Genomic DNA, 21,502 nt, shown 5'->3' with positions numbered 1-21,502 from the left:
CATTCCTTGGAGTATTCCCTTTTCTCTGAGCTATAGTAATCTCTGAGTTGGTATATATAGTTTTAGGGGATGAGGTAGAGGGTGCAGGAGGGGCATAACACCCACTGCAAAAAAGAGATTTAAAAGAAACAAATGATCTTTGAGATTTGCTCTTTTCCTGAGTTTTTGATCTTTTTTTGGCTTCTCAGCACTCAACATTAGCATTCCTGCCCTAGCAATTCATGGATATTTACACTCAACCAATAATGCCAGACATTAGAGTTTTATTCTAATTGTGCATAAAGAGAAATATGATGCAAGTCTTGTTGTTTTAGTAACATTTTAAGTGAGTCCAAGTGCTATTTTAAAAATTCACCGTTTTCTATTGTTCCTGCTGACATTGTCCCAAAGCCTCCCTCCACATGAGCACTCCCCCATTACTCTATCAGTTGATCTTGATTTTACAGGATGCTCCTGCTGCTGCCTCTGATACCTGTACCTCAGGGGCCATTGTCATCAGTGAATAATGCACGCATTAGAGTTTTACACTTCATGTACAGTATAAACAACCTGCTACATGAACTGATGAGTCAAGGTAGTGGACGAAGGCTCCTAGTTAATAAGCTATGGGTTATGGCTTCAAAATACAACCTATCCTTTACTTCCTTTTTTATTTAGATACTTTGGAAATATTTTAAAAATATCCATGGTGTCTAGTGGTGGTGGTGTAGAGCGCGATCATGCTGTGTATTAGTGCCTAAGTTACAGGGTTTGAATCTCTTTTAAGAGGCTTTAGGGCATGCTGCATAGGGTATCCCTGGTATCTAGTGTTCCCTCATCCCATGTCTTTCATGCAGTAAAACCTTGTTCTATTAGCTATTAACATGCATTTAACACATGATATGAAGAGTTATCCCTGATGGCTTGTATTATCCCATGCCCTTCATTCTGCAAAATATTTATTTATTTATATATTTTTATATATTTATTTTTTATATTATTTTATAAACTTTTATATATTTTTATGCACCTTTAAGGCACAATGTAAAGAGGCGATCCTGATGTCTAGTGTTCTTCATCCCCCAGTACTGCAGGATTTGCTCATTAGTCTATTATTTATTAGTCTATGAGAGTGTAGATTTGTGACAACCTCCTTGCCACATTCAGACATCCGTGCATACACACACACACACACACACACACACACACACACACACACACACACACACACACTAACACACACACACACACTCTCTGACACTACCTGTCTGCTAACATTTCTAGCACTTACTTCTGCCACGATGGGTGAACATAAGCTTTTGAGCATGCTCATTAACATGGACAGCCAATGTGTATTCAGCTTCTTGAATGCATATGCGCCTTACCATTGGCATTTCTGGGAGAAAGCACCTGGCTAATTAGCATAGGTCACTACTCCCAGAATGCTTCATTAGCATTTAGCATGTCCTCAGAGACAGCTCACCATGGTACTGCAAGTCTTCATATTACAGCTCCACATTAGGACTGCCTGTGAAGCAGAAATGGTTAGTGTGAGGTATATACCTCATGTACACCTTAGGGTAACCTTTATGAGTCCGGATTATTAACTTGAAACTGGTAGGGATGGTACTATTGTTTAATGCCAACTATTTAGGGAATAAATTGAGTGAGTCAGAAGTATTAATTAGAAGCAGTGAACTTGATACAGTTAGTTACGAGATCTAGAGCAGAAGTGAAAGGCATTGAGATATGACACATCCAGATATTGAAGATCTTTTGAAAGGGTTCATTTCATTCCACTAGTACTGTTCCTCAAATCGCAGTTCTTAAATGTTTTTTTTTTCAAGTTAAGTTATTTCTCAATGATCCACAGAATTTTTTTTGATCATGTTTTTGACTAAGAAGAAACATTTTGGGAGGATGTTCATTTTATCGATTAATATCTTGGCAAGAATGCTAAATGGAAGTTTGGGACCCCTTTTCAGAGCTTCGGAGGTGACGTGTCTCATTGTCACTGACCAGGTCATTGACTGAATGTATAGATGCGCCCTGAGAGCCCAATGTACTTCATTAAAATTTGCTTTAATGCTATCCCTTGGTAACCATTCTGAGGTTCATAGGTTCATACATGTATTCTAGGCTCACGACCATCAGGGCCTTTATAGACCTAGCTATGCAATCCAACCCAGGTGTGGCTGTATGTATCATAGCCATTTATAAGGAGGGATATGTTCATAGGTTCATAGGTAGGTACTAGGCTATCGGCCCTAGGGCCCATACAAGCCTAGCCAAAAAATGTACCCTGGCTTTCGCCACCCAAGAAAATAATTTTCCTGTGCCCCTGTCGTGCAGAGCCACAGAAGTTATCCCCGGGGTGAATTTCCCATTTCCCATCCAATCATCAAGATTTTTCTTGAAGAGTGCTAATGAGGAGCTCTGTTTGACATAGATAAGTAGTCTGTTCCAGAGTATGGGAAGTCTCTGGGACAGGAATCTATCCCTCCAGCATGTTCTGTTTATTGTGGTGACAAGGTTAAGGTCCCTAGAGCATGTAGCTCGGAGGGATTGGGATTCCTTTAAGTGGAGCATGTCCAACAACTCTGGGTTTGACATAGCTTTGTATGTTAGGCAGAGATCGCCCCTGAGTAGGCGATATGCGATGGAGTAAAGCTGTAGTTTTTTGAGACGGCCTGCATAGGGCATCTGTTTGAGGCCAGTAATCCTCTTTGTGTGATATTTCTGTGGTCTTTCCAGTTGTTGTAGATGTCTTGTGAGGTACATACCAAAAGGGGCATTGTACTCTATAATGGGTCTAATGAGTGATGAGTAGAGGGGAACAATGACCTCTTTTTTTCTGGATGAGAATCCTTTTGTGATGAGATGAGCCACGTAGAAGGATTTCCTGACCACTGTGGCAATGTGATTATCAAAGGAGAGACTACTGTCCACCTGTGTCCCAAGGTCTTTCATCACATTTTCGGCATTAAGTAGACTACCAGCTATGTGGTAGTTCATGGGTACAGAGTTTTTACCAAAGGGGATGACAATACACTTTTTGGCATTGAGCTTCAGGCCATGGCTTTGACACCAGGTATCTGTCTCAGTGAGGCCCTTTTGTAGTTTGTCCACATCGTTAGGAGTTTCGATTATGGCTCCTAGTTTGCAGTCATCTGCAAACTTTGTTAGCCAAAGACCTTCTGTGTTGGCCTGCACTTCAGAGAAGTAGATACCAAACAGGAGAGGACCCAGGACTGAACCCTGTGGTACTCCACTTGTCACTGGTCTGATGTCGGATTTGGAATCCGCTACTTTCACAATGTGGGTTTTGTCCGTGAGCCAGTTGGCAACCCATCTTGTGACATAGGGATTTATACCTAGTTTAGTGAGCTTATCTATAATTCCAGAGTGGGGGATGGTGTCGAAAGCCTTGGCGAGATCTAGATAAGCTGTGTGAACCATTTTACCCTCATCTATGGCTTTGGTGACTGCTTCAAAGAAGTCAATCAGGTTTAGGAGACATGATCTGCCTTTTACAAATCCAAACTGAGTAGGGTCCAGAGTTTGGAGATTACCAATGTCTTTGTTTATGAGTTCCATGATGATACGTTCCATGGCCTTGCAGAACAGGCTCGTCAGGCTAATGGGGCGGTAGTTTCCGGGGTCCGTCGTGGCTTCCCCTTTGTGGAGTGGGATAACTGTCGCGGTGTGCCATTAAGTGGGTACAAAGCCTGAGGTGAGGCTATGATTGAACATGGTACTTAGGTAGGGTGCCAGTTCATTCTGTAGTTCGTGTAGAACGCAGCCTGGGATATTGTCAGGTCCCATGGATGCTGTGTTCTTGGCTTTGGAGAGTGTGTTTTTTACCTGTGCAGCTGTGATTATAGGAACTTTGCATTCTTCCGGTATAGAGATGGGCCCTCTAGGGGGTGAGAGGGGGGTAAAGTTAGCACTGAACCTATCTGCTAGAATGTTGGCAATATCAGTTGGTTCTGTATATTTACTGCCATTATGCTGTAACTCAGAGCAGATCTGAGTGTTCCCATTTAGATTCTTGACATAGCTATAGAATGCTTTGTGGTTGTCTTTAGAGTCAGTGGCAATTTTGTTTTCGTAACTAGCTTTGGAGGATTTTATGAGGAATCTCAGCTTCTTACTGAGGTTGACCAGGGAGTTCCTCCAGTCATGGGATTTTACTCTTTTTTGCAACAGTTTCTTTCTTCTGTTGTAGAGTTTGTTTATGGCAGTGGACCACCAGATTGGCTTCCTTTTTTTGGAGGATAACATCTTGGTTCTATTTGGGATAGCATGATCCATGCACTCGTGTAAGTGCTTTTAAAGTGCATTTGTTTAGGATTCGGCAGTCATATCTCTATTGTCTGTCTGCATGGATGTCATGAAGTTTGCCACGTCTGTCTTAAGAAGTGTGAAGTTGGCTTTTGAGAAGTTTTTTACAATGGTTTCCCTAATTGGGGCTGGGGGTGGGATGTGGATGTCTAGACTGATTAGCTTGTGGTCGGATCTGACCAACGAGGAATTGACCTCTGGTGTGGAACTCCGGTTTCCCATGTTGGTAATGACCAGGTCTAGGATATTGCTGCCCCTGGTGGGGGTGTGAATAAGTTGATCCAAGGTGTTGGAATTTATGAATTCTAGAAAACGTTGAGCAAAAGAGTTGGTACATGAGTAGTTTTCCCAGTTAATGGTGGGGGTAGTTGAAATCACCCATTATTAGGGTGTTGGGTTGTACCCTAATACTTTCCAGTGTATCAAGAAATGAGGAGTGTGAATCCTGGAGCATGGTGGGGGGTCTGTAGCAAGCTACAATTTGGATTGCGGTCTTGCCCAGAGTTAGTTGCACTTGGATAATCTCAGATGCATTATGCTGTGCAACTAGCCTGGAGGTGTGGATATCCTTAATGAATGTGGACACGCTTCTTTCTGGGTTAGGTGGCCCAAAGGTGTGGTATGAATTGAAGCCTGGTTATGCAGGGGTGCTCTCTGGAGCTTTAAACTAGGTCTCTGTCACTGCACAGATGTCAATGTTCTCCATTTTAAGGAGTGCCTCGAGTGAGTGCATTTTGAGGTTTAGACTTCTAGCATTGAGTAGCATTACCCTCAGATTTTGCTTGCTTGTACCTGTTATGGTGGTGAATTTGTCATTTGTACCTTGCCTAAAAAAAGCAGTATAGGGGTTGCAAGAGTCTTAGCCAGTATCCGGAATCCTAAGGGGGATAGGTGCAGGCCATCTCTGGCAAAGCATCGTAGACTGTCGATCATGTCGTCCCAGGCAGACAAATACTGGATCCCCTTAGAATGACACCAGAAGCTTAGCCAATTGTTGAAGTCAATCATTTTGTCCTTGTACAGTGGTATCATTCTGGGTGATGGCAGGATGCTACTCAGGGTTAGGGTCATACCTGCCTGGGATACAAGATCGGAGAGCTCCTCCATGTCTCTTTTCATGTAGTCCAGGGAGGTACATCTCAGTTCATTCACACCAACATGGACAATGACAGTGTCATATTTGTACTTATTGTGGAGTGACCTGAGTGCATGCATTATGTGGCGGATCCTGGCACCTGACAGGCAGCTGACAGTAACTTTCTCCTTGTTTAGTCTAGTGAGTGGAACATCAGTGTGCCTGACTATAGAGTCACCTATGACTAGAATGTTGGGTATGTTGTTATGCCTTATGGGCTGTGGTTGAGTGGCACACTGAGTTTGTGGGCTATGTGTCATTTGGGTTGTGTTGGGGGGTGGAGTTTGCTTGCGTTTATGCTTTGGATGTCCCTGCTGCTTGGGCAGGTTTTTATTGAGAGTCTCCGCGAATGTAGGTATGTGTTTTGTGTTTCTATGTGTGTGTTTTGGTGGTGTAGGTTTTGAGGGACTATGTGATGAGTGTGGTGTGGTGCAAGTGTTTACCTTCTCCTCTTGACTGTCTAGTCCAGCCTTGGGTGAAGAGAGTTTTGCTTCCAGTTTGGCTATATAAGTGCATCTCTCACAGGTTGTAGTGTTGGGTGGAAGGAGGAGAGGGTTGTCTGTGTACATGAGGTAATTGCTGCATTGCCCCAAGATGCCCAGATTCATCAGGTAGAGAGGAGAAATCACCCGGAGCTGACCCTTAGACATGCCTGGATAGGTGCTTATTTATTAAGTACTAAAAACTGCTTTCCACTAGACAAGTGAGGACAGTTGAGTGCTGTAGTAATTTGCAGCTTATGTAGTGCTTACAATGAGTTCTGAACAAGTGCTGAGTTCAAAGAAACAGATCTGATGGCTGAAACTAGAAAACTGGCTAGTTGTAAGAAAAAAAAAAACTAAGCTAGAAGGCTTCCCTCCAACACAGAAGGGCTTGGGGGCTCAGAAGCCTACAAACAGTCTATACCACTTAACAGGAAAGGCAGGAAACAAGCTTAATTTTTTTTTTCTGCTTTCCAGATGCTCTCTTTGTACACAGTAGGAGTTCCTGAAATCAGAATATGATCTCACTGCACTCAGTTGAGTGAGCAAATGAGATGGGCCCAGAAGGAGTGTCCAAACACAAATTTACAAGAGGGGCGGGCAGTTTCAAGGCCATTAAGATTAACACCAAAACAAAAACAAGGAGGGTGGGTGGGACTAACTGAAGAGCAGAGTCAAAACTTCCAGTTCAGTTAATATTCCTGCAGCACAGTTAAATCAATTTAAATACTGTATTTTTTGAAAAAAAGTGCAGATAAAGGTACTTAAATTCTCTTATACGTCCAGTTGAATACAGGTAGATCTTAGCAGGCCAAAGCTGAGGTTTTTAAGCAGAAAATATTTCAAACTTTACCACTTAAATAGGCAAGGACAGGAAATCAAAGACTGTGGCTACCCCCACAGCTGCAATTACTAACAAATACTAAAATTCAGCAAGCACTGACAGAAGAACAGAGTCAAAACTTCCAGTTCAGTTAATATTCCTGCAACACAGTTAAACAGGAAGTTTCTCTAGGTTATGTATTGGGGGTACCTTAGCTTGGGCATTACTCTGTCTCCATCTATCAGAGACATGGGGTCAGACCCAGGGATATTGCTATTATATGCTAATATCTAGCAGTTCTTCTCACTGTGAAGATACGAGGTAGTCAAAACCACAGTGCAGCAGTAAAATTGTAAAGGGTATAAAACTGGCTGCCCAGTATTCTTTGTGTGGTGTGAGGACTAAGGTGAATAATAGAACCAGAATTTTCACAGTGCTTTGGCACAACTGCATTTGCTTTCTTGTTGGAAGTACGTTGTTTAGTTGTTGCTGTGTTACAATAACAATACTCCAAAACATACTTACTCAAAATGCTCAGTACAACTGCTTTCTATTTTTCATATGAACTAGAAACTACATTTTTTGTCTTTTTTTTTCTAAGAAGCACTGTAACTTACTTACTGCATTAACACTCGGAGCATGCCGTCAAGCTATCCATGAGGCAAAGTTTACTTTAATAAATAGAATCATCTACAGTGAGAATGCATTTAATTATTTATTTTGTTAGCTAGTTTGAGCTTACTGAGTTTATGGCACTTATCTAGGAGAGGACCAAGATGACACTTATACTGACTGGGTGGTTTGCTCAAGACAAAGGGAAAATACCTTTGCTTCTCCCTGTCAAGTACCGGTCTTTAGTATACAGGTCTTTAAATTGTACCCAAACACCCCCGGGTGAGACAGGCTATAAGTGTAGTGTCTTATTCAGAGGGTGGCATCCATGTAGTACTGCACCCCTCGTGATGCATTACAGCATCAGTATTGGAACAAGATTCTGAGCACCCGGTGTGGGGAACAGCTGCCGATATACTAGCAAAGTGCAGACACAGGCCTGAATTACTAACTTAACTTAAGTGCAAGGGATAGATATTACTCAGTGTAGCTTGTAGGCCCACTATGTCTGTACATTATTGCTGTTGTTTGTATTGCTAAGCATGCTGGCTAACTTTCTGTAAATGTAGATGATGCTAATCCCACCACAGTTCTCACAAGGTCAAAGTTACTATTACATGACTCTGAAAAGTATATTATGGAATATGTCATTATCATGAATTAATCAGACCAATGTGTTGTTTTCTAATACAGCTCAAAAATAAGTTTATGAAGAAGATTCCAAGGGATGCAGAGGCTTCTAATGTACTGGTGGGCGAGGTGGATTTCTTGGAGAACCCCTTCATTGCTTTTGTGCGTCTTCAACAAGCAGTTATGCTGGGGGCTCTGACTGAGGTACCTGTACCTACCAGGTAATAAACATTACAGCATAAATATACAACACTGCAGAAAAAGAAATGTGAATTAAAGATTACATTGGAAGCAAAATCAAAACAGCATAATAAAAATGAAAGAGGTTAAAGCAATTGAATGTGCTTTATGTACTTTAGTAGTATTGTCCCAAAATTAAAAGATGTGGTTTATGCTTTTCTAATAACTCTTGCAAACAGGGCTAGCTTGTTGTAAACTGAGTTGCCCTGGGATAATACTGGTCAACACTTAGGGCCAAATTCCAAAAGAGTTGCTCTCAGTATAAGTCTGCTATGATTCTGAAAGACTTGCTCTCAGTTTAAGTGACTTACTTCAGTGTAAGACCTCTCTATAAACAGGCTAATACCAGAGGCCAGATTCCAAAAGACCTGCTCTCAGTGTAAGTGGTCACTTACACTGACAGTAAGTCTTTCAGAATCAGGGCCCTAGTTCATTGAACTAGTCTGACAAGCTTTTAATTAATCATGCCATCAGATATGGCTACCCCCAAGCTACGAGAAAAAAAGATAACAACCAGGAAACAATGCAACAAATATTATCTGGGTAAATAATGACATCAGAATAGGAAGAATTTATATTCAGGAGGCATTAGTTCAGATATTCTTACTGTATGTTGGCAAATAGGAACTAAAGATTTTAATAAGAATAAAGTTGCAAAAATTATATGAAGTGTTTTACATAAATAGGAAGCTAGGAACATGGAAATTATCAAAGGGGTTAAATGCCATGGATTTTTCATTGCCATTGACATTATTTTATAGTAAACTAAATAAGATTATAGAAGATATATTTTGACAAAAAAAGAAGGTGGTATAATGATTCTTTACAGAAATTACTTGAAAAGAAACAACACTGTTGGTATATTTATCAAACATTTACATCACAGAGCAATAAAAACTGTCATCACACACTGAATGTATACCTCAGGGAAAAAACAGGGATTTCAAAGCAAAAAATAAGGTATATCTATCATAATTTACAGTGAATAAAACTCATTTTTATAATCATGTTACAACTCATCAAAATAAAGCTGTAAATGAGAAAACTAATGATCACCCCATCACTGATGTCACCTTAATAAATCAATGTCTTAGTGAACACATTTTCACATAGGACAGTAATTAATGCAACTGTAACAAATGCTACCAAGTCTGAAATGTACCTGAAAGTAGGAGGAGAGGTGGGCCTAACTCATTAACACCTACTGGCAGTTAATTAACTATGTATGACATTCTTATCTGCTTAGAGCTGTAACCTAGAAGCATTAAATGGGAGAAAATATTTTCCCCTGAACAAGAAAAGTAGGTTTGTGCATTTCTTCTTCAGCAGAAATATCATTCTCACATTTGATGCGATTAGTGGTAGCACTGAATACCGCAGATTCAGTACTGCGAGTAAGTTAGAGAAGTGAAAGCACTGAGTGTGGTGTGCCTTCCATACACCATTGGAGTGAATGGACAAGGAAGCCTAAACACTGCCCAGACTTGATTCACACCACTGCATGATCAGCAGTGTTGGAGCTAATATTAAGGGCTCTAAGTAGGTCATGTTGTGATTCTTCCTTGGGGTTGGATAATCTAAATGGTAATTTTTATGCAAGATATGGGATTCCATCTTACTATGGGAATAAACAACTATGTCATACACAGGTAGGATGCAAGAGGTCAAAATATGGGAAGTTCCCCCAAGGTTATCTGCTGGGACCTCTCCTGTTTGGCATCTACTTTTTTGACGTAAAAACAAGTAAGAAAGAATTATGGCTGACTAAGTTTGCAGATGACTGCAAGCTGGGAGCAGTCATTAAATCCCCAAATAAAGTAGGCATCCTGCAGGAAGGTTTGTCCCAAATATATAACTGGTGCCAAAGGCATGGACTGAAACTAAATGCCAAAAAACGCATTATTGTATCCTTTAGGAAGTCTGTCACATTGACGATACAAACGTAAGAACTGATCCAGTTGTTCAAGATTTGGGAACTTAAGTACACAGTGACCTAACTTTGACCAACATGAGTCCATTGTTGCAAGAAAGTCCTTCCAAATTGTGCAGCTTATAAACAAAGTGATTGTGTCTAGATCTAGGGATGCCATTGTCTCACTTTACTCAGCTCTTATTAAGCCAGTCATTGAGTATAATGCCCACTTCAGCAACAAGTGGAATGCCCACAGAGATATCTTACTAAAAGATGCAAGGCCTAAACAAGATGTCCTACATGGTTAGATTTAAAGCTCTGTCACTATACTTTGTATACTACAGACTGCTAAGAGGTGACCTGTGTCTGGCATGCAAGGCATCCTCAGACCCAATACTGATGGAATTACTGCACATCAGCAAGCCAAATGACATCAGAAATACTATGTCTAGGGACTCAAACCTGTTCTATAACATCAACAGAATGGTTTAGAGGGACAAGTATATCTCACACAGGACAATGCTGCTCTGGAACAGACTCCCCACCCACATAAAGCAAAAGTTCATCTCTGTCCATATTCAAGTACAATTTGGACCTATGGATGGGAAAAAGAAAACTGCCCCAGTACTGCTCCCTGTAATACTAATGGACAGAGGCAGTTGCTAAATGCTTTATCCCATGCATGGGTCTCCCCAAATTATCTGTGGTATGATGCCAGTTACCTTCATTAGGTGTGTTATATAATTATGAACTATGGGATGATAAAGGCCAATCTTTAACCTAGTGGGACAGATTAATTTGAGCACAAAGGGAAAGTGGTCTGCAAGAACAGCTAGCCTAGCACTTAGCTGGGAAACTTATGAAGCTGTGTGTGTGTATTTTATTTCATGTACACCGGTGAATATATGTGTCCCTGATATTTCATGAAAAACATTTTCATATGTATTCCTAATGGTGACATTAAATGATGTTAACAGTTGTAGAGCTATTATTTTAACTTGTAACTTATATAACTGTTTTGATTTCATCATGACCCTTGGCAGTACTGTCCATCTGTATGTTAACAATATGGATTTTGCCACTGAAGATCACGTCTAATTAATCAGTCGAATTTTTACAGAAAAGTCACGGAAGCATTTGGCAGTGATATTCCTGCTGACTTTATGTATGTGGATGCATCTAACCTTTTTGACTCTGTACAGCATAAACCAATACTTAACATGTTAACAAATTTTGGAAATAATAGACGTCTTTATATCTGGGTTGAAAATGGCTTGTGTTAAGGAAGCATCAACACTGAAGAAATGTACTGTGTGGTATTTGTAAAAACAGCAGTCAGCATCCTCATTCCCTAAATACTGAACTATTATCTGCATATGACTATGTAAGGGTTGTAAACAATATGGTAGCTAGATCCTTGACACTCAGATAAAATAGCAATGATAACAAAGATTTATTTGGACTCTTAAAGATGAAGTGCAAAGCATTTTTTTACTATTTGTTTGTTGTTGAAGTTATGCTCATTATCTATCATCCATCTGTCTGTCTATCTGTCTATCCTTCTAGTTTTTTTACCGAAAACCCATTAAGACTTGCCTTTTCCCAGAGACAGCTGTACATGCTGTATGTAATTGTGCATCATACTGTTAACTGTCATTTAGATACGGAGGACAGAACTCCCCAACAATATGCATGTGAATAATGCATGCAGAGTGACATGCAGTGCATGTAGCAGTATTCTAACATGGAGATGTGTGGTAGTGGTCTTACAGCCGGGGATCAGGTGACACATGTTAGTGTCTGGGTGCTGCTGTGAGAGGGAGCAAGGACTTACAGTTTGGGCAGTGTGGATGTTATCCTGTCCCAAATGCTTATGTTATGGACAGAGGTATGAACAGTAAATATATATATATATTTCTTTAAAAATAAGTGCCCTTATATTGTCTGTAAGCTTGCAGTACCTCTATATGTAATGTTAAGTGCTTTGAAGTACAAACAGAATTTTGCCTCATGTATTGCACATAAAGCTGAACCGCAGACCATTATCTTGGAAAGAAAGAGCTCAGGACGTCTGTTCACATGATCACTGAGTGAATGTCATTTTTGCAAACATTTTTGTGCATTTTAAATGACATCACACCCCCATGAAGGTGCTTCACCTTTTATATCCTTTTATTTATTATTTAACATTTAAAGTTCACCTACGTATTGATAAGATGGAATCCTTTCTGAAGTGACCTAATTTGATCTCACAGTGTGTTAGCAGTTTGTATACTATCTCTCAATTAACCATGGTACAGAACAAATTATGCTATTAATTCTTGTATGTTTTGTGCAATATGGCTTCTCATGACATGAGGCTTCAAGTCTGTGTCACCCCAGACAGTTTGATTAAGTGTAACATTAATAAGTAGGTAATGAGTCACATGGTCCGCTGCTAAACGCTTAAAAGAAGTTTTGTAGCACTCACAGTCTTTTGCTATGTCAGAACTTTTGTTGCCTTTAAGAAAAATGTTTAACCCTGATTATCTTAAGAAACGTTGGCACTCCCCTGCAGTTATTGGGTCTGTGTTCGCACATCAAAAAACATTACAGCAAACCACTACTAATCGAACATTAAACAGTGAAAGTGTAATGTTCAAAAGAAGCTTAACAACAACAAAAAAAATTCATTGAATGGCCATAGTTGGCCAACATCACAAACGTAACCAAGGCGGGGCCCTCCTCCCCCCACACCCCACAATGTGGTGGCTGTACCCCACACCCCCATAACTATATAAACCAACTCCAAGATCGCACTCCAGTGGGGAATAGGACAAATTTTAAAAAGTTCCCCTTCGCTTACCTTATGCATTGTGGTACTTCCTGGTTGTTGACCACCTATAGCCATTCAATGAATTATTTTTTGCTGTTAAGCATGTTTGGAACTTTAAACTTTTGCTGTTTAACATTGGATTAGTAACCATTCGCAATGTTTTTTCAATGTGCAAGCATAGACCTGCAGTTATTGTTAAGCAATCTATGAGTAAGGGAAGCAGTAAGGTATTAATAATCTAGTTAGATTCAAACAGAGGCAGTGCCACATAGAGTTGACAACAGTGAAGAAATGTAAAAGAGAAATACTTCCTGATTGTAATCAAAATTAGTGTTGCATATTTATAGAGTAACTTTTTATTATAAGGTAATTAACTTTTATTTTATTTTATTTATTATTGAGCTGCCCAGCTTGGTTGTGGTCCATTTTCATTGCATGTCCAATTAGAAGAGGTCTACAACCAAGTTTAAAATATAAGGCAAATGGTTATTACAGATATTTGAAGGTAGACCCTGGAAGGTGAAACAATAAAGCTCAAGACAGTCCAAGTACAATACATTTAATAGCAACCGATACACTACATTAACGTTGCAAATTACGTTTTTTTTTCACACTATTTCATCAGATGTGGGCTAAAACAGTAAAGTGTGCATATTTATATACATCCTAATTAAATTAAACAAAGCTTTTCACTAAAACTGTTAAAAACTAACCTTAAAAAACTTTATTAATCATGTGACTACACTTTCTTTACCGGAAAATAAGTCAATGATTGTTTTGTGGAGACCTTGTGCAATTTTTTTTCAAGTATTACAGATATTTGCCACTAATTAAAACAGCTCAGTATATAAACACATCAACAAAAAACTGCAAGATGATTAGTATAACAATATAACATAGATATATAGTAATTTCTGGCATATTTTTTAATATATTTAATGTTCATTTAGTGTTTTATATGGGTCACTACACAGCCAGTATATTAAATGTATTGTTTATTATTATTTTTTTTTATTATCAAATCTTGTCGGGATAGCCCTGTAGTATTGAATAAACATATGAAGACTGATATGGTATGGGTATAGTTGGAACCGGAGAAAACAAATACAGAGTTGTGAAATTAGGATGCAAAGTTTGAGCGAGATTATACTGGGGTAAAACAAGCAAACTGCTTTTTCAGAGTTCTGGAAGACAGTGGAATAAATCTACGTATATAGTTGGACAGTGCCACCAGTGCCATATGTCCTGTAAATGCACACTTGTTTTAATGTCTGAAGAAATTCTTTACATTCAGCTGGAGTGACTCCGGGGATGATTATGATAAGGAAGAGTGGTACAGGAAGCATCGACCTATGCTTATGGAATTTGTTCAGATAAACACTGGGATTTTTTTCATTCAAGTTGAAGTTTTCATAGAGTTAAATAGATTTCTTTTGCAAATCTATCCTATAGCCATCTACCTGATATTTTTACACCATCATTAAAGTGAGGACTAGCTGTATGATGCAGTTTTCTTTTATGAGTATGTTTACTGCACATTCAGAGTAACACATTGCTGTACTGCAGGTAGGATTGTGCAGGCAGCAGTATTCAGTAGTAGGAGCTTCAAAGCAGTGATGTTTACATGCAGTTTTGGCATTTACAGATCAGGGAAATGTATGTGCAGGATGATTGCTGAGTTTCTCTTAGTGTTCTTACTGAGGTTAGTTTTTTGATCAAAATCAAAGTACATTTTTCTGTTTTGCAACCACTTTGATTTTAGTCTGGAAAACACTACTACTGTCATTGTTCACCAAGTTTTTTTCTTAATTGTCTTGCCATTAAACTGATCTTGCAGCAGACTGTTTTATTTTTGGACTCCAACAGCTGATTATTGACATAATATTTTAATGAAATAAAAGCTAATGAAAAACTTTACACATTGGTAACAATTTGTCATGACACTACACCACTGCGACAAAAAGTACAAAACGGATGTTTTGTGTTTGTGTGTGTGTGTGTGTGTGTGTGTGTGTGTGTGTGTGTGTGTTATGTGCTGTGTGTTGTGTGCATGTATGAGAGAGAGGGATACATACTGAGTACTGATAGAGGAATGGACAGTGACTTGTCTGTTTTTTTCCAAGATCAAAGATACCAATTTTATACGTCAACATAATCAATTTATATAATTTTCTTCCACAAGCTGCACTTGAAGCTAAACCAGAGAATAAAAGTTATAGGCTGAACTAATACCATTCCATTCAAAGTTTTTTGTTTGGTTTGGTCCAGTGTGCATATTCCAGGAAAACTGTGTTCTGATTGTTAGTATTGTTTCACAGTAAAGAATTTTTTGCTAATAGGTTCATAGTTACGTACTAGGCTGTCAGTGCAAAGACAATTACGGGCCTAGCCAATGAACCATATTCCAAAGTTCCTACCTGTCTCAAGGTTATCAGTACAGAATAGATTATGGGCAGAATTTGAGGCTTCCCATATAGTTATCTAGGTTTGAAGATGGCTGGAGTACTACTACTCTGATGTGTAGTGGAAGTTTGTTTCAGATCTGGGGAGTCATATTTGGATATTAAGCTGTCATGCCAAAGGTTTAGGTCCTTAAACCTGGTATTTGAGGAACCATTTATTGTGCATATCACCAGGATTACTTCTTCTTTAAGGAGGACTAGATAATTTCTGGCTCAAAAGGCATGGCACAGATTACCATGGAAGATTTATATTGCCTGAGGTATAAGATGCAATACATTCATAGGTAGCTATTAGGCATGCAGTTTGGGAGATCAGTGCCCCAGAACACTGACTAGTTGTGAGTTGGTCAGAGTCATGCAGTAAAGAATGAAGACTGAAGTAATCTGACCCTGAACTACAGGAAGCAACTTTGTGAGCATCAAATAGCCTGAATCCTATGTGCTAACAAAAGCAGAAACCACAGGTGGAGACCTTGTCTTTGCACTATAATGCTTAATAAAGTGGATAAATATAAAAACATAGGATAGTTTGTTGCGGATCAGGATGCTGTAATATAAGAAAGACAAAGAGATGTCATTTGATTAGATTGTGCAATGTATTTTCATTGTTTAGTTTGAGTATATACTTCCCACTGTCTAATATTTACTATTGTTTCAAAATAAACATGCATACAGAGCTACCAAATGGTACCTCACATACATAATATGTTAGGATCACTGTCAAATGTATATACAACACAGCTGCTGAGGCAGAGAGTGAATGACTTGCAACCTATTTGCTTACGGGTTTATTGTAATGTGGCCAAACAGATATTATATTGAGATTACATTTGGTAAAGATTCTAAGAATTATCGCTGGGTACGTCTCATATTCATAAACTATGAGCATTCCAGAAAATGCAGTAGTTTTCTTTTTTAAGTGAAATGTGTGCTAGTAAACACATTACAGCCCTTGCCAACTGTAATTGTAATCACTTCCTACTGCTTTCTGTAGCAGCTATAGCAGCTGGAGTAGGGGCTTCATTGTCTGTAAACTTAATACATTCCATTCTTGAAATGTGAGCTTCAGGATTCTGCAGCAACTGAACACTGATATAAAAGCATGCAGGCTTTGTGTTAGAGTAGAAGTCTAAGGATTCTAATCCAATTTATTAAGGCAGTTTTCTTTTTATTGTTTAACACATAAGCCATGAATGTACAGAAACACAAGCACACACACACACACACACACACACACACACACACACACACACACACACACACACACACACACACACACACACATTGACAAGCAGTGTACATTTAAAAACACACACAATTTAATTCAGTTAATAATGCCAATGTATACCTCACAACTGGCCAGAGTTTTGCAGAATATCAAGATTTTTTGCCTCAGTTTTTTTTTTTTCCTTGGTCTGTTCCTTGTAAAATTTGCAGTTTGCTGGCAAATCACTGGAGGCTAAAGTCAGTAAACAGTAACATTTGAGTTTCTGACTTCACATTCTTCAGAAATGCATGGTAACATAAATCCTGTTATTCTAACAACTTTCTAGATTTATAAGAACAATATTTAAAATCTGTCCCTAATCTTGAGCCTTTGTCCTCCCATTATCTTAGGCTTTATCCAGATTTGAGCTAAGAGGTTCAGACGTATGCAAACCTCTTGATTTTAAATAACTGCTGCAGCCACTGACTGATCGCCCTCTATCTCTCTCTGTGGGTGTGCGGGTATGAGATCTCTCTCTGTGGGTGTGTGGGTATGAGACAGAGAGAGAGAATGTGTAGACAGCAAGAAACATTAGGTGGAGGAACTATTTTATATCAACAATATTTAAAATGTATATAGTAATTTAAAAAAAAAGGAATACAAAACAATTTAACAGATAGCCTATTCTCTAAGCAAAACAATGCTCTCCAGGGTGTGTTTTATTGTGTAAGTAATGGCCTCCCAGGGTTGTAGAGGCCTCAAACCACCCCTGGGCAGGCATTATTTTCTCAATAACACACACCCTGTTGTGCATTATTGCTTGCATGACACTTTATTTGAAAGTGCTTTAATGGTGCTTTTGTTGGTTATATCTTTAGCCTAGTAGACATCTGATCAACAACACAGTCATGTAGCATTACATTCCTTATCCACCCCCCCCCAAAAAAAAAAACAATGTGTTGTGAAAATATTCATTCTACTTGTTAACTTTGTGTACAATGCTGAAAAAAGAACACCAGCTCCTTATGTTAAGTGGCCTGCAGTTATATGCTCCATCCATCCATCCGCAACCCTTTTCTCATTTTTGCACATGGTGTCAAGGTGTCCCTTCAACAGTGACAATCATCTAGAGCCAAGGTTTGCACCACCAGGTGGCTAGGCCTGCTGCGGTAGTTCTTCCACACCACACACTGACACACACACTCACACCTAGGGCCAATTTAGAGTAATCAATACAACTGCTGAATTTCTTTGGACTATGGGAGAAGCACCCGGAGGAAACCCACACGAACACAAGAAGGACATGTAGACTCTGCAGAGAAGGCTCCCCAGCCAAGAATTGAACCAGGGAATCTTTTGCTGTGAGACAACAAAACTATCCACTGTACCACTGTGCTGCCCAGTGTATCAATATGTTCCATTATATTGTCTTAGATTATCGCTCTCTCTTTAGCACATGTAACTGCTGAAAACAGTGTTCATACAATAATAACGCTGGTTGCACTAAGCTTGTGTTTGGAGGCAATTGTACACATAAACATACACACACACACACACACACACACACACATACACATACCCTCTGACTTGGGGAAACTGTTGCTGTTCACTGGTAAGCTAATTTTGTTACTTTTCTTGATCAGCTTCATAATGCTTGTTTAACTCAACTTGTTAAGTAACTAACATAGTTACTTGAGAAAGCAGAGCAGCAAGGCGCATACATAAGTAGAAGTCCTAATGTTTCTGATTTAAATGCACACAGACACACGCACAGATTAATTATATCTGATGAAGATGGTGTATGGTATATACCTGCTTTATGTAATATTCGGATATCAATGTGATGTTTTGTCAGAAAGCCACGTGAAACATGCATTTGTATCCATAGGTTCATAGGGTCATAGGTTCATAGGTGTGTACTAGGCTAATGGCTCTGGAGCCCTTTCAAGCCTAACTCATAGATGTGCCCTGGCATCCTGCTGCCCAGCGTTAGTTCCCAGTGCCTCTATCAAGTAGAGCCACTGGACTGATCCCGGGATGAACTTTCTATTACCCATCCATTCATCAAGATTTCTATTGAAGAGGGCCAGTGAGGCGCTCTGCATGACATATATGGGAAGTCTATTCCAGAGCATGTGCAGTCTCTGGGTGAGGAACCTGTCCCTCCAGCATCTTCTGTTGATTGTGGTAATGTTGTAACAGCATAGTATTTTTTAGAGCAGTTATGCTTTCAAATTTTACATGAAGCACTCAGTACCAATACCTTTATGCTCAGAATACTAAACATGTTTCTGTATTTGTTTTTATTACATACTGGTGCCAATTCCAGCAAATTGCACATGTAGTGAAAGCATACCCAAGCTTTCCTGATGTAACAAGGCTTCAGATTTTCACTTCAATACATATCATAAAGTAAGGACTTTTTGGTTTGTGCAATACAGACTTCATCAGAAGCAGCTGTTGCACCAGCTTGTGAGCCCAGGTGTTTGCACTAAGAACAAAAAAGTACAGTTGTGTAAATTGAACTTACCATAACAGTACATGTTCAAATGATCACTGCTGCAGTAGCCTTAGCTATATGAGTTATATACTGCCAAGGATGTAATGGAAGACCTGCTTCCAAAGTTTCAGGGCACCTTCCATGTGACCAAACTGTCAAGCAGCTCAAGCTGAGCATACTAAAAGAATAGTTTGGGTGCAAAGCTCTTCAGAGCTTTTCTGCCAGCAGAAAGAGGAAGGCTGAGCCCTGAAAGGACTATGTTTGGAACAGTAAATCCACACCGTGGCTTAAAAAACATACCAAAAACAAGGGGGAAGGAGGGAGGAGCAGCTACTGCAGCTGCGACTATTTAAACATCTAGTACGTTTTATTACACTGCTGTACTATGTTCGTCATATTAATCACTGCTGCAGTAGCCTTAGCTTTATGGCTAGATTACCATAGCTAACTGTATGATAAATCACAAGCAAACCGGTACCTTGTCCCTAATTTAAATGATTAATTATCTCTCCTAAGTTCAGCTGATTAGCACTAGCTCAGTCCACAAGCTGCTTTACTCTGATAAAACCAGTGAAGTAGTTCCAGCTGAGATAATCCAAGGAATCTGAAAAGCTGTTAATTAGCTACAACTCACCAGTCCTAAACTGTGCCTTACCCATTACCTATAACACTTCTGCTAACACCACTGCACTTGCCTTATCACAACCTCTCACTGTGGCATCATAAAGAAAGAACGTCTCTGTACCTTCTTCATTAAAACAAACCTCTTACTTACTAAGCTGCTACACTGGTATACACTGGTATAGCCTATCAAGTTGCACTCTGCAAAGTCCAGTATCTGATCCACTGCCCTATTCTAACCACCAAACTTATTAAAAAAAAACACAACAGATCCTTTTGTTCCTTCGCTGAAGGACAGTCTACCCTAACTACTTTCCAACATGTATCCTCCATAGTTAATTCCTTTTTAGGATACCCCTCGTGTGGAACTCCCTTCCACAAAGTAATGCTATGAAAGCCATCTTAACTTGCTTCAAAACAAGTCTTGGGGCTTAGGTATTTGCATAGGCTATTTGCAACATTTTTTCAAAGTATTTTTAGTAATTCTTTCCATTCAGCATTTGATATGCTACTTAAAAAACATAAAACATAAAATCAATAAGTAAATATAAATAAATAAAAGCACTTTACCAAACCTCAATGTAGAACACATCAGACTTAATCCCTTTTCAGAACCTATGTGGTTCTGCAAACACAGCTCAAAATAGCAGTGTAATTCCCCTTAAGTCACTTTTCCACCTCAACAGCTGTCTGTTAACTTTACTCCAGAGCTCAGCTAGAAGTTATTTCTTACAGCTTAAATATTACAAATGACTCATTGTACTTCTAATATTAATGCACTCTTGTCTCTGTAGTTATAGATATCTTTGTATTGTTATTGTGTTGAACTTTATTGTACTACATATATTTTATTCATTTATTGACATTTGATTACTGGGAACGTCTGACTGGTTAGGTGTTCATTTTCAGAGAAGGTCCAGGGAGAAAAGCTTCAATGTATTACAAAAACATTTTAATACAATAATTTTACAATGTTTAAAAATAGTACAAAAACATCTGCCGTTTAAATTCTATTGCATCTTCCTCAGTGACCTACATAAACTCTGTAAAACTGCATCCTTAGTGCAGTATGCAGATGACTCCACAGCTATCTGTTAGCTCCAGAAACATCAACAAGCTACAAGATCTTACCCAGGAGTCATACTCCTCTATAGAAACCTGGCTGACATCTGCCTAGGTATTCCTTAATCCAAAAAATAAAAAATAATAGTAAATTAATCCTATTTCTCCCAAACAGCAATCAATCAATAAAACCTCCATCTTGGTTACCTCACCCAACCAAGCAAAAATCAAACTTGTCTGACGTACTAAATTGAATGGCATCTATGTAGATCAAAATCTAAAATTTGATACACACATCCAAAATATAGTGAAAAAATTACACCAAAAACTATATACTGTCTGTAGAGCCAAACCCTTCCTCTCAGACACTATAAGAAAACACATGCATTTTCCCTCATTTTGCCTAGTCTAACATATTCTACTCTCATCCTCAACAACATCTAAGTGACCTTGCTAAACAAACTTGAGCAATGTTAATAGAAAAAATGGCATGATTTACTGCCAACCGTCCAAACCTAACAACTGTCCATCCATTTCCAGCCTCATACAAATATATTTCTCCAGGTCACTACGTTCATCGAAAAAATACCTATAACATGGATCCAAACCCAACAATTCTTCTGAAAAATCACTACTCTCCCACCATCTCACTAAATCCTGGAATTCTATCCCATTAGG

General features: G+C 39.0%; 1 protein-coding gene across 2 annotated transcripts in view; it reads left to right on the top strand.

Annotated features, from left to right (window-relative positions):
• The window catches only part of SLC4A4 (solute carrier family 4 member 4), a 1,959,050-nt gene that overhangs the window by 1,302,802 nt on the left and 634,746 nt on the right, over positions 1-21,502 (top strand). For both annotated transcript variants that reach the window (XM_044061142.1, XM_044061141.1), the window contains one exon: positions 8,069-8,226. In XM_044061142.1, coding sequence (XP_043917077.1) covers positions 8,069-8,226 — 158 coding nt within the window. The remainder of the gene's footprint in view (positions 1-8,068; positions 8,227-21,502) is intronic.

This window comes from Protopterus annectens, chromosome 2.part0, assembly GCF_019279795.1.
Source record: "Protopterus annectens isolate FY-2018-M chromosome 2.part0, PAN1.0, whole genome shotgun sequence".
Lineage (NCBI taxonomy): Eukaryota > Metazoa > Chordata > Ceratodontiformes > Protopteridae > Protopterus > Protopterus annectens.
The sequence above is the reverse complement of the archived record's forward strand: the minus strand, read 5'-3'. Positions and strand labels throughout refer to the sequence as shown.